Genomic DNA, 13,595 nt, shown 5'->3' with positions numbered 1-13,595 from the left:
AAGATCAATCATATGTCAAAGTTGGTAAAAACGATGTTCATTATATAAAAGTGCTAAAATTGTGGGTAAGACTTTGAAGTATTTTCCGTTAATCGTGAGTTTACGTTCGATGAACTGTAGATGAAGAAGACTTCTCAAAGCTCGACTTTGGATTTCTTTTGATTTCTTTCAAAATACTTTTTTTTCAAAAATTTGAGCTGCTAAATTCAGGGTGCAGCTTATTTTCGGGTGCGGCTTATCTGCGGGTTTTTACGGTACATTGGAAATAAGCGATCTCTGAACAGTTTTCCATTTACTGAAATATAAAAAATTGTTTTCAGCGCCACAAAACCAGTTTTTGGAAAAGTTTAATCAGTACTTAGTCAAAATCTATATAAGAGAAGAGAAAGAGTTTTATTTTAAATATTGAAATTTTTTAAACATGTGTCACTGTCTCAATTTTGATTGGTTACAAGCATGCAGTCGCTTCTCACGGCCTTTGAAAATTTCAACACAATTAAAAGCAATTTTCTGATCGTTAAGTCGAGTAAACAGTGATTCAAGTAAGGTGAATCCATCGCACGGGTCTCGTACACCTAAGAAATACCTACTTTGTTCGCTTCCAAACACGACTTAAGTTTAGAGTAGGGCTTCTGACTGACATAAAATCTCTTCGATCAACATTTTTATTCCGTAGTTCAAATCTGCTTTTCATACATTGTATTTGATAAGAAATCAGTATGGGCGTACTCTTTTGTAGGCCAGTGCACCTAAAGAACATTTCCGATTAGCTGAAGATCATCACATCTTACCTCCACAGCTGTCTTCTGAACGACGGGCCGCACCTTGCTCCTTACAGGGTACACACCATCACGCATAGGGGGTGGGAGTGGCAACTTTGCTCCCTCATCCTAGAAAAATAATCACTCAACTTACACCTCCTTGTTTACTTTCATAAATTGAATGTCGATGCTCCTGCATAATAATGGAAATGAGACCTGACGATTTAAACACTTACCATAAACAGCTCGCATTCAGCGAGCATCTCGCCCCCATCGTGATCTCCACGCATCACCTTGTGCCACAGTAACTTGGCTTCTGGTTCTTCGAGTCCCTTGAGTCGAATTTTTGGAGTCAACATACAGCGACCAAGGAAATCATCTTTTCCCTAAAAAATTGTGAAGGAGAATGGTCTTCAACTAATCAAATTTCAAGCTGTAAACTGCAAGGGCCGGTCATATGAGCGAAGTCAAAACTTACATTGTTATTTCAGACAATTAGTGTGCCTTAAGATTTCCTTAAGTAGGGCTTGTTGAAAAAAGAAATCTTTTTTCTAGTGTTAGCTGCAAGCCGTCTTGGCACTATTCACAAAATGATATAAACATTTGGTAAAAACGTTTGACCCAGATCGAAGATTCTTTTAAAGGCACTTTTCCTGTTGTGAGGAGCAGCCCCAAGAATTTTGATGACATTTATTTTTTAATGGAAAATTTATGATTTTTCCCTTTCAAACCGTATCGTTCGCCTTGTAGGTCAATTTGCTTTCATGTGCTAAGTTCTAATGCATTTTACAGCGGTTTATCAAGAGAACTGTGAAAGAGCTACTGAGGTATTGAACCAGATCGAACGCAGATTTTACACCGAAATGATTCGGTTTCTGCTTAACGGTACGGTTCCAATATCAAGAGCACTTTGACGACAATTTTATACTTCAAGTGATCCTTGAATTCCCGATTAAGCTGCCAACTACTTGACAACTGAACGGTATCTTAAAACTGTTTTAGTTCACAACTGATCGTACCATGCCCGTGTCATGGTCAAACAATTCCACGACCACACTGGGAGGATTTCGCTTGAGGTTCTCAGGATCTTCGCTGATTTCCATGTTCATAAAAATCAATGTTTGATCCCAGGTTGGACAAGGAGTTTTGCTGATAATGTTCGTTATTTGACTTTGGTTACCAAAGGCAACTCTTGCGTAAGGATCTGAAATGAAATAGGAAAAAGTGCGTTACGAATTAGGTTTATTGACGCAGTTTCCTTTTCATGCAGTTCTACTGTAGTTTTCTTTGCGCTAAAATATTGTGGGGAAAGAATTGTGATTATGGCTATGAACAGCTCTCCATGGTGTCAGGGAACATGTTCTTAAAGAACCCAGTATTGGCTATTCTTCCTTCCTCTTACTTAATGAACAAAAAATGGCAAAATAATATATTGAAGTAATTTTCATTTCCATGAGTTAAAAATAATAACAGCAAAGAAAGACCACTGCGTGTACGAAATGAACCAACATACCATTCATTCCATTTTCATCTTTGGCGATAAGGTCTCGTGCTTGGTAAAGATACACCCACAGTTGATACTTGTGTGGCTCTGTTGTGAAAAAGAAAGTTGATACGGTTTTTCAAAGTTCGTCCGAAAGATATCGGTAATAATAGATAATAGATAATAAAAACGTAAATATAAGGAAGAAATCGCGGGACTACTTACTGGCAAAAGTTACAAACATCCTTGGAGATATGCACAACGCACTTTCTTTGTCCTGCAACATTAAATTGTCAACACATTTAATATAATGACAATCATATTTTCCAATGAATTTAGAAAAGGAAAGAAAAGCATTTCAATACAAGACCATCGCTCCTTCTTTTTCTCGCTTTTTCCTTTCATCTTCGCGGGAATGTGCGGCTTTTTTTCCAGCCCTGCCCGCATCATCACGTTCTGTTCTCATATGGCGATTTTTTTTACTAATGTTATCCAATAACTGCGCATAAGGCCAAACAGTTTCATATGATAAGGAAAGTTATCCATTCCTCGCATTTTAACCAATGAATTTCCTGGCTCCAGTAAGTTGCCGCTGGTGACTGCGGCGAAGGCCTCTACGTCGGTCAAGAAGCTATTACAGGCTTCTCGTACGTCCCCACTAGATCATTAGAACCTTATGACTATAAACCATTGCGGTACCAATGGGAACCAAACCTTGCAGCAGGGTTCATCTGTAGGACTTACCTTAGATTTGAGCTGGATTCGCAGAATTGGTGGCAGCTTGCAAGAGAATCCATCAATCTTCCCTGCGCTTGGTACTATCTTCAACAGCCAGCGTCTTCTACGCACAAAATCTAGCTTTTTCTCCTTGGCGTGAAATTTCTTATTGAACAACGGAGCGTAACCCCAGCCCTCTGCCAAAAGCTTCTGTAATTGATCCTAGAGAGAAGATTGGATCGAGAAGAATTAACCAACATGAATCATATGATAAGCTGAATTGTATACGCATTTTGATTGGATCTATCGGAGGACAGACGCATACGGTGCAGATGACGAAACCAATAGCAACATTTTTCTTTTTATCATGTAAAACAAATAGAATAAATATTGTCATGTTTCCATGTCCAGTAATGGATAACAGAAGAGGTCATAGTGCGGTAAGAACATCAGTGACACACTGGGCTGCGCCTTGTGTGCCACTTTTTTCCTACCGCATGCATCTGTGATCTCTAACTGAACAGAAGCACGGCAACATAAAATATAATTTTTATAATCCTTAAACTCCCAAGATCTGATTGTCGATTCTCCTCTCTAGCTGCTACGCCTTTCCTTGTAAATAAGTTAAAAGAATTTGGTGTTAGATCAAGGTAACAACTTGTACCTGATAAGTTCGATGACTCTCATTACCTGTTTGCTGAGTAATGTATGGATATTATAGGGAGAGGTTACATGTTAAACACTTCCGGGAGTTAAAGGGTTAGACAGAAAGCGTAGTAAACATCACATATCCGTAACGCGTCGCAAAACTTAAACCAAAATTATCACAACGCCCTGTCAACCCTTTTTTCGATTCTCCCCTCTAGCTGCGTTACCCTGCTGCCAGGGTAATGTTCCGAAACGCGCTAACGAGAATTCGAAGTAAAAACAAGCAGACTAACATTGGAGCCCAGGAAAAAACGCGAGTGACTACTTAATCGCGAGCATTTTACTTTTTATCTCATTGGTTAAAAGGGTAATGTAGCTTTTTGTGGGCCAAAAAAAAATTGTGGCCAGAAATTATTTTGCGGCGAAGCAAAGAAAAAGCGATGCAATTATGGATATTCTCGACATTCAACTTTGATGGCGGCTATGAAATGAGGTCTCAATTGAGAGGTTCATTATTTTAGGAAACCATTTATATTTCTCTTTAAGAACTTTACCTGTTTCTTGGTGGAATTTGCATCCACTAGCTCCCTCAATCGCACAAGTCTTCTTCTCCTAGACATGTGGTAAGCCTTCATGACTGGCCCATAAATTCCATACGTTGGGTTAACAGAATATTCCCAGCCTAAAATCAAGGGTAAATATATCCTTACAATAAACACAAAATTATTTTAGAGTATTCATGAAGTGATACGAAACCATCTACCCGTATTTCAAAAACAGAATCTGAAGTCATATTTCGAAGATGAGATTCATATCCAAGTGAGGCAATGAAATATATCCTCTTTTCATCTACATAGATTCTCTTTAGTCACTAGTTCGTATTTCATTTCTTTGTAACCTACCGTCTCCATCGACAGCTCTGTTTTTGTCCACTTCCCAGTCCTTTGACTTCCACGCCCAACCGGGAGGAGCTTTTTGAGCAGAGGGACCTGGAACCTCTTCTCCGTTCTATTTAAAAAGAACGAGTCAGTGGAGAATTTATCAGGCAGGTGAAATTAGACAAAAGGAAGGTTCTTACCGCATCAGTCCAGTTATTTTCTCCGGCTGGTTTGAAGTCGCCACCGGGAAAACTTCTGGCTTGATTCTCAAAGATATCTACCAAATATTCTTTATGCCCTTCATCAGGATCGTGGAACAAACTGAACGAAAAGCAAAACTGAACTTTAGTATCATTTTAGGAGCAAAGTAAAACTTATTAGTAGCTCGGAGTGCAAATGCAACGACGTTTCCCGTCTCGAAACCAGTGGTTGACGATTTCATGAACAAAAACAGACAGAGGACAATTCCATTGTGAAAGTATTCATCTTTTTGAACTTCTGTCATCGTTATGTTCGGTAAAAAAATCTTCTTAATTATTCAACAAAGTTAAAGAAACGTTGATTCCATTATTTTTGTACCTGAGCTCAGGCTTCTTTTGCCAACCACCTTCAAATTTCCAGCCTTCAGGTGGAAAAAACTTGTCTTGGGGTAGTTCCAACTGGAAAGAAGACATAAAAAGACTTTATGAGTCATCCCAATGAAAAATATGCTCAAAGGGCAGGCGCACGTTTTGACCTTGCCCAAGGGATTTGCTCGTAAATGAGCAGTCACGCGAAGCGAGAACCTTGTCCGTCCTCTCACACGCTTTTTACTTCTGTTTTGCATCTAAAGGTTAAACAAAATAATAATGATAATAATAATAATAATAATAATAATAATAATAATAATAGCAAAGAAAACAACCCGTGAACATTTACCCTCATGCCATTCAGCCTTTGAGGGGCAGATGATCATATACTAGAGCTGAAAAGTCCAGAAAGATTACTATTGAGTCGAGTATTTGAGAAAATGATTACAAAGAACAATTAATTCTGCTGGGGAAGAAAAGCGATTATCAAGGTAAATAACATTGTACTTACGTCACCAGATGCATCAGAGAACCGAGGACGAGTCAGCTTATTGTTGGTCCACTTGCTGATAATCTTCACCTCATTTTCGTACTGATTTTCAGAAAATAAAAATATGTAACTAAATTAGGGTGTAGTTGTGCTTGTTAACATATCTACATTTATGAATCAATTTATCTTTTGGATTCTCTAATCATCGGCACTTTGGGGTGAATTTCATACAAACTCTGAGCTTACATTTCACTTAAATCTTATTTAAGCTTCACCCCATACTGTAATGGAACTTTGTCGAAATTGGCGACTGAAATGAAATATCCTTTCAGCATGAAGTACAAGGTCCGTGTTGAAGGCTTTTAAATAACTGCAACCATAATTAAACACATAAAAATGTCTGCACTACTTTTAAAATCAAAATTTCCTTTGTCTTGACTGAAATAACAGCTGGTTCATAGCATTTTGAAAGATCATCAAACTGACGATGCTTATGTAGGCAATGATACATATTTACAGTGTAGTTTTATATCTTCATAGTTTCATTTTTAGCCTCTCTTGTGGAAGGGTCTATTGCTAAGCAAGAACGTGATACAGGACAACGTTTGATTTCCGAGCCACCTGCATATACCTGTAGGGTCTCGCTCAAAATCATTATTGGTCTTAAATAACCTACCGTCTCGGCAAATACACAGAAATCCCCCTCAGTTTTGGGTCGTGCAGTCCAGTACTGCTGTTGCTTTTCCAGTCCAAGCCACATCTCCACGCGTAATTTGGCTGGAAGTTCTGGGTGTTCCTCGACGTCTTGTCCTTTCTTGCCTGGATACTAAAGACAAAAAAGCGAAGAGCAGTTTTGAGTGAGCGGTGGCTTAGTGCCGATCGAACGAAACGACAAGGACGAAAAGGGAAGCCAATCGGTTGGTATAATTTGTATGGAGATGTTACAACCAGCTCTTTCTCACTACTTGCAAAAGCATAATACAGGTCAGGCAGCCGAAAAGAGGTTGTTTAGCCATACCAAGCCAAGGCAATAAAAGAAAAACAAAAATAAAATAATCTGCGAGGCACTTTGTAACAAAGGGTAATCTGTCCATGACTCTTGTTTTGTTTAAACTTTTATGGCGAAGGAGCATGCGCAAGCATTATTATGTATTACCCAGCAACGGGAGACATAAAAAAACCCCTTCCCGCTCCCTTGCGTTCGTGCGCGCTCTGGGTGATTTTCTAAATGAGAACATAATTAGGAAGCTATGTGAACAGAATGCAAGGAAGAATGAAAATAATGCGACCCTACAGCGCTGATCCTCCTTCCTTTTTATGTGTCATTGATAGACGGACTCTAAATAATCTTGGCTAGTGATAAACACGAGTTTCTCAATGAACTTACCTTCATGGGAATCTCGATTGTTTTTCCACAGAATTTTCCACATGCTGCTTCAGTCTCAGAGAACAACAGTAAATGAGATGGCATTCTGTAGTACGACACTCGTTTGTCACCACTGATCATCCATATGATAACGTCCGGTAAACTCACTTGAGGCTACAAGAAAATTTAAGGTTAAAAAAAATTAATGGTGACTAACGTATTGCTGTATTTGTGGTATTTCACGGAACATTTGTTGGCTCGAACACACATGGTTATCATGAGCAGTTTAGCACGCTAGACTGTACTGGGTCGAAGGAGTTATGATTTGTAGCGGCTCTACTTTAATCGAAATGCTGTTGAAGCGAAATGACTTTGTAGCAAGGGACTTTGTGGCGAAATGACCGAAAACTCTTCAGGGTCACAAGTTTAATAATAGGCTATTTATTTCGAGCTACTTATCTAATTTAAAGCTAATGTGGTAAGAAATAATTTATACGCAATGTGCGAAAGAGGAGGGGTGTTAAATGTTAATTGTAGCCAAATGTCTTAGACACGGTCTTCAGCAAGACAGATAACTCTCACAAAAACTACTCTCCACCCAGAAGTACAAATGAGGAGGGGGGGGGAGGGTAGGGTAGGGAGGGGGTGGTTTCTGCATTGAACTTTACATTTAGACCAAGTTTCGTTGGCAGAATGTTACCTCAAAGTTCGCTAAGCGCCTTCAACACAGATGGTTACCCGCTCAGCAACATAAAAGGATGGTCTGTGTCGTCTAAGACTTTTGATACAGCGTGATGAAATTTTCCACTTCATTTTCCGTAGGGCACGCATGCAAACAAATTGAAATTTAATAGATGACGCGGGTTACCTCAATTTTTAAGTCTTCAAGGCGCTGTACAAAGCCGTCGAGCTCGGAGAACATCTCTTTGAAGTCCACCTCCTCCTTTTCCTCTTCACCCTCCAAAGGTGGTGCTAATTTCCACTGCAGAGCACCAATATCATCCAACAAGAACATCTTGAAAACAACAATGGTGATTTTTCAGTTGACAACAAATGCCAAACAAAAGGATTCATCACAATCATAACCACGGTAGTATTCTAAACTCCAATAATGTTAGTCAATTTTTTTCTGTTTCTTCGTACGAATTGCTTTAATAAAAGTCGAGTTGGCAAAAAGCAGTGTTGAAAATTCTGATCTGAAATTATGATCTGTGGATTACTTTGCAAAGTTACACTGTACTTACAAATTCGTCAACTCTCATTTGATGGAGCTTGTTGTCCAAACTGTTTCGTTTTCCGGGAAGATTGGGAATTTCTTCCTTAAAACGAGAGTGCTCCGTTCTAAAGGAAAGCGGCACAGCTATCAGTATGGCATTACCCTTTTTGTGATATTCTCATCTTTTAAATTCAACGCTGTGTTGTAATTGTTCACGTTACCTGCAGTCCCGGGCCATGTTGTCCAACAGGGAAGACAACATATCCTTTATTTTTGGGTCGTCACTAACTTTGGACTGTTCAGCTGCTTGTTTCAGACGTGATACGGATTCTCGCTGAGATTAAAACACAATATCAGAGTCGGTGAGGTTTGCTCAGGACAAGAGTAAGCATTATTTTTAAACCTTTAACTCCCACAAGTGACTAAGACAGAATTCCTCCTTATAATATCAATTCAATTTCAAGCAGACAAGTGACAAGGATGAGGTACAATATCAGTTGGAGGATTTTGAGTTGATCCAACACCTAATTCTCTGAACTAACATCATAAGAATCTATGGCAGAAAGTAAGAATTGCTAAAGAGATCTTGGGAGTGAAGGGGTCAAATTTAAACAATCGATGAACGCTAAAAAGCGCCTTTTTCATGCAATAAAATAAAACGTAATGCTCATCTCAACTAACGTTACTTCTTCCTTAGAAATTAATGAAGTGAAAATTCAAACGCAGGCTAGATTTCTTAAACAAAATCACTTCCATTTATTATGTTTCAAACAAAGTTTAAACAAAGACCTCAAAATGATTTTCCCTCAATTTATTTCACTTCATTTAGAATTTGATAAATGTTCATACAATGTCCTCTCGTTGACGATTTTTTGCTAGCCTTCTTCCTTATAGTTTGCCATATAAATTACTGGCCATAGTCTACAGTCGCTCGATACACAATTTTCTCACTTACCAGCCGCTCTACCAACTTGGAGAGAATGTTGACCGGTTCAAGTCTAAAGGCAATATCCTCCCAGGAGCATTCCACGCATACACAAGGCTTCTCATGTCCCCAAGGGAGGTAATAGTAATGACAACCGTCGTAAACAGCATTGCAGGACGGTGTGTTACACGCAGCCACTGACTCATCAAATTTGTTTCCGTTGTTTCCTATTGGACGTGATATCAAAAGAAAACTCTTTCTATCGATAGATTTTTAGAAACTTGTTACGTCCGTCTACATCCTCCCCTCCCCCCCCCCTTTTTTTTTTTTAGGTGCCTCTGCCAGGAACAGTTTCCTCGTGGATACCATTATAGAAAGGGCACATCATGATCTCCTCGCAATTTTATTAAAAAATTCAGTTTAATTTTCGCAGTTACGTACCGATGCTGACTTCAAATTCTACAGGCCCATCTGTCTCAGAGACCATTAGTGCTTCGTAGAAACAGACAAACAGCTTGTACCTTTCACGTCTCAGGAAGGGCTGGAAGAGAAAAGTCGTTCATATGAGTAGCTATCAAACGTAATATACATGATGAACGTTTAGATTTGACCCAACTCTGTATGGAAACAATCCTTAGAAACCTGCTACTAACAATTATCAAAAGTGGGTGGGGCAACCCGTGCACCTGCTTCACAAAAATCGGGCATGAGTGACGACAACATAGACTATTCATGGCCGATAAACCGGCAAATTTGACCTTCTTTAGTCAGGTAAGTCAAATATGTAAAGTGAAGGAAGTCGTTCATGGACTGGTGAAAAGCAGAATACGGTGTAGATATTTAACATTCAGTGGCACAAGAAGAAGTAGTACACTCCGCAGATACTTATATAGGAACATTTATCTCCGGCCCCCCATAGTTATATAGCCAGCTTACAGTATCTCATATGACTTCATCAAGTTAGGTTGATCTTACCTGAGCGGCAATGATGTCTTCATTGGCCAGCACGCCTATCGGTTGCTTAAGATCTTCGTTAAGAGTCGTTGTTAGCTCAACAAGAACTCGTCCACGATATGCCACACCTTCACCCTGAAAGAAAAATACAGGTAAATGAATGTCGTTCGCTTGGCTGTTTTGCAACTACTGTGAACATAACCAGAATTGTAGGCACCCATAAGGCCAAGCTCAAGTTATAAAGACCTGTCGAGAGCTATGCACATTAGTTTTAAAGTTGTATGGTGTTTTGGGGTAATCCAATAGGAACAATGTCCTTCACAGTTAACAGTGCAGAGAACAATATATGAATTTAACCATTGTAATCTAAAAGGTCTCCGATATTCCTCAGTATTGACAAAACGCGATGCAGCCATTTTGAGATCCAGTGCCCCTCAAAGAATCACCTGGCCGAGGTGATTGTCACGAGATATGACGTAACCTCGACCGATCGGAGCGTGAGAATCCTATAATCAGCTGAGCAATCTTATTGAAACCGTGTATGGTGGCCAAATCGCTGGCACGCCACTTCACGTTATACGGGCCAAATTGAATGAAGCTTGGAAAATCTAATCAAAGACCAAGCTAAAATGCACCTATAAAAGCCGAATGTAAATTGAAATAAGCTGCGCTGACCAAAAGTTTAACAAATGACTCAGAACCTCGAGCTTGTGTAAGAGAATACTGCCGTGCGTTAAGTTTACTCACAATTCCCTTGTTTAGATCATCGTGTTCATCTGGCAAATTGGTGAACTCTCTAGTGGAACCATAGAAATTGACAAAACACGGACCAAACTGAGGCAAGAAACCTGAAAATTAAAACAGCTCATTTGTTTTAGAAGGTGTTTAAGGCAAAAACAATAAAATCGGAGTAACATTTTGATCGATTTAATCGGATCATTCTCATTGTATATTTAGCTTTACCTTCATCACCTCCTTGCCCGGCAATGGACGACAGGTTGATAAATGCTGTGCCGATACAATCATCAGATGAACCTCGGTCCCTGAAGAGGAACGGAATAACAAATGTTAATAAACATGCGGATACACAAAAGACACCAACAACTACAAAACAAAAGCAGTACAATCTAACACAAGTAAATAAATGTACCTCTTATTAACCGAGTTCGGGGTCCGCACTGAAAGTTACGGACCGATTAGAAAAAACGAGGTCCCTTAACTTACAGTAAGGACTGAAAAACGAGGATAGTACGCGATAATTATAATATCTCTAAGTTCAGTTAGAGGAGGAAGATTTGAATTCATACTAATTTTTGAATTTATTTGACCGTAACGGGGAAATAAGGGCCCACTAAACTGACCAATCATAGTGCACGTACCGAGACTGAATAATAAAGAAAATTCCTCCAGCATTTTCACCCGACACTTCTGCATTGTTTGAATATACGAACTATTTTCATGAACACTATCGAATAATGGATCTAGATGGTAAATATGACTTATAAATGTTACAAAACTATTGTAACTTACCAGTCAAACACTTGCAGTTTCAGTCTCTCACACATGGACGGGAGCTGTGCCATTCAAAAAGAGATAAAATTTAATACGAAAGTAACAGAAAAAGAAGCAATGCCACATTGACGTTTGTAAACTAAGAGTCACAGATCAGATATGATCGGAACACACTGTAGAAGGATGCATGCGAGAATCAAGCGAAAAGATTAACCCTTTTACTTTACGCCATCCCAAATCCAGTAGTGATGATGATGATGATAATAATAATAATAATAATTTCCTTTGTTTTCTAGACGATAAGGATTTAAGTTTAGCAGCTTAGCATAACATCCTTTTTCAAAAGGAATGGAATTTGTAATTTGTAATCAGAATTGTAATTTCTTAGTTCTAGCAGGTTCGAAGACAACCACAAGATGCAATAACTTGTTAGAGTTGTATCAGAATTAAAGTTATAAAAGTAACTTAAACGAGAGGCCTGAAAGGACTGTATTTACCATGAGAGGGATCTTCAGAAACTGTTTGAATTCTGGATTACTGTCGTGGTATTTTATTCCCGTCGTTGCCTAATGAAAAATAAAAAATAAAAACCATTGTTATCTTCATTTATCGACATGCGTTGACAGAAATTGTACTACAACCACAGTGTGAGGTAGGGTTTTGTTACCTTCTTCCCACAAAAGCTAAATTCCATGTATGGATCCACAAGGCCTTTCTTTCCTTTGTCCTCCTGCAAAAGAACAAGTCAAAAACAAACCAATTGACATTCAGTTTGACAAGAGCCGTGATTTCGTACATTATCACATAACTTAGCCAAACTTTGTGTTTTATATTTCACCAAGAAATCATCAAAGTGGCCGGAAAAACCGACACAAAAACGACTCGGACTCTTTAAAAACTAGGCAGTTAAAAAGAAAAACTAGAATTACGTCGTCCAGACACAGCAAACATCCCGCCTAATTAGCCAGTGATGCTGGTTTAAAAAGTGCAAAGACAGGGTTTTTAAGTTCAAGTTTTTTTTACCTAGCGAAAGCTAAACATCAAACCTCTTTATCATCGTCGCTTGAAAAAAAGCTGAAGAATTTCTTAAAGCTCTGCCCAATTCCTGTGTCCACTGGAGAGTAACACAAGAAAAGTCGCGTTAAACTTAGAAATAAATTCATAGAAATCTGCGAGTCTTGAAGAGCAAAGGAGTAGCAGCGGTATACACTAACAAATGTTAAGTACTGTAACCGCGAATTTTAAATCACCTGCCGCGTGAAATTTTGTATTGTGTACTGTTTATACATATGCGTTCGTAAGGTAAGTTGTCAGGTAGTGTACTGTAATTGGTGATGATTGATGTTTTTTAGTAACGATCAAAGTCGGAATGTCGGTCAATGTCAGTGTCGAGGGAACTGCACCCCAACCAACAACAATCAACTGATAACAAGTTATGGTCAATGTTGGGTCAGGGGAGGGGTAGGTACACATTTGCTCAGATACTGATATTGATTTGTTGTAAGCTCTTACTTTGTGGAAGATCTTCTGCATGAAACACTTTAAGAGTAAAGACGGCTGATTGTCGAGTTACACCTACGGGTGTCAGAAGGTTTCTGAAACCAAAACAGGAACAGATCTAAGACTAGGTCAGATTAGATATCACGTTGCAGAGTGAGTTCGGTAAGAACAGTGAGAAATACTGAATGCACAAATTTACAGCCAGAGTGATTGAAAAAAAAGCAAAAATATATTGTATGAACAATTATCATAACTGCCAGGTGCTGAGTCAGAAGTGTCATAACCTATATCAAGCCCTCATGAAACAGAAATTGTACTGAACAAATCCAGATCTGTAAATAATAACAGTGAAGTTCGGATAAATCTCGATGTACCATTGCTATGAGAAATATGAAGAGACGATTATACTTACGACTCAATATCATCCTCGATATCTTTGGGTTGAGCATTTGCTGCAGCCTAAAGAGAGAACCAAACTCATTACCTCTATGCATCAGATAAAAGCGATTTCCGGGACCAATCCTTGGCAATTCATTACAAAGAAGAAGTTAGAAATTGGTTTGGGAGAACTTTGAA

At 38.8% G+C, this 13,595-nt stretch overlaps 1 protein-coding gene across 2 annotated transcripts in view; it reads right to left on the bottom strand.

Moving 5' to 3' along the window:
* LOC113683947 (myoferlin) overlaps positions 1 to 13,595 on the bottom strand; it is a 31,435-nt gene that overhangs the window by 10,480 nt on the left and 7,360 nt on the right. For both annotated transcript variants that reach the window (XM_089197322.1, XM_089197324.1), the window contains exons 14-40: positions 13,432 to 13,478; positions 13,032 to 13,114; positions 12,566 to 12,633; positions 12,187 to 12,249; positions 12,017 to 12,085; positions 11,538 to 11,581; positions 10,971 to 11,050; positions 10,755 to 10,855; positions 10,029 to 10,142; positions 9,495 to 9,594; positions 9,084 to 9,280; positions 8,350 to 8,462; positions 8,157 to 8,253; positions 7,781 to 7,927; positions 6,934 to 7,086; positions 6,223 to 6,372; positions 5,568 to 5,648; positions 5,067 to 5,146; positions 4,688 to 4,808; positions 4,512 to 4,617; positions 4,164 to 4,291; positions 2,989 to 3,183; positions 2,470 to 2,521; positions 2,275 to 2,352; positions 1,781 to 1,965; positions 998 to 1,147; positions 792 to 890 (exon numbers count right to left, since the gene is read on the bottom strand). In XM_089197322.1, coding sequence (XP_089053448.1) covers positions 792 to 890; positions 998 to 1,147; positions 1,781 to 1,965; positions 2,275 to 2,352; positions 2,470 to 2,521; positions 2,989 to 3,183; positions 4,164 to 4,291; positions 4,512 to 4,617; positions 4,688 to 4,808; positions 5,067 to 5,146; positions 5,568 to 5,648; positions 6,223 to 6,372; positions 6,934 to 7,086; positions 7,781 to 7,927; positions 8,157 to 8,253; positions 8,350 to 8,462; positions 9,084 to 9,280; positions 9,495 to 9,594; positions 10,029 to 10,142; positions 10,755 to 10,855; positions 10,971 to 11,050; positions 11,538 to 11,581; positions 12,017 to 12,085; positions 12,187 to 12,249; positions 12,566 to 12,633; positions 13,032 to 13,114; positions 13,432 to 13,478 — 2,901 coding nt within the window. The remainder of the gene's footprint in view (positions 1 to 791; positions 891 to 997; positions 1,148 to 1,780; positions 1,966 to 2,274; positions 2,353 to 2,469; positions 2,522 to 2,988; positions 3,184 to 4,163; positions 4,292 to 4,511; positions 4,618 to 4,687; positions 4,809 to 5,066; positions 5,147 to 5,567; positions 5,649 to 6,222; positions 6,373 to 6,933; positions 7,087 to 7,780; positions 7,928 to 8,156; positions 8,254 to 8,349; positions 8,463 to 9,083; positions 9,281 to 9,494; positions 9,595 to 10,028; positions 10,143 to 10,754; positions 10,856 to 10,970; positions 11,051 to 11,537; positions 11,582 to 12,016; positions 12,086 to 12,186; positions 12,250 to 12,565; positions 12,634 to 13,031; positions 13,115 to 13,431; positions 13,479 to 13,595) is intronic.

The sequence above is a fragment of the Pocillopora damicornis genome, chromosome 2 (genome assembly GCF_964200805.1).
Source record: "Pocillopora damicornis chromosome 2, jaPocDami1.2, whole genome shotgun sequence".
NCBI lineage: Eukaryota > Metazoa > Cnidaria > Anthozoa > Scleractinia > Pocilloporidae > Pocillopora > Pocillopora damicornis.
This window is presented reverse-complemented; position numbering and strand designations above follow the sequence as displayed.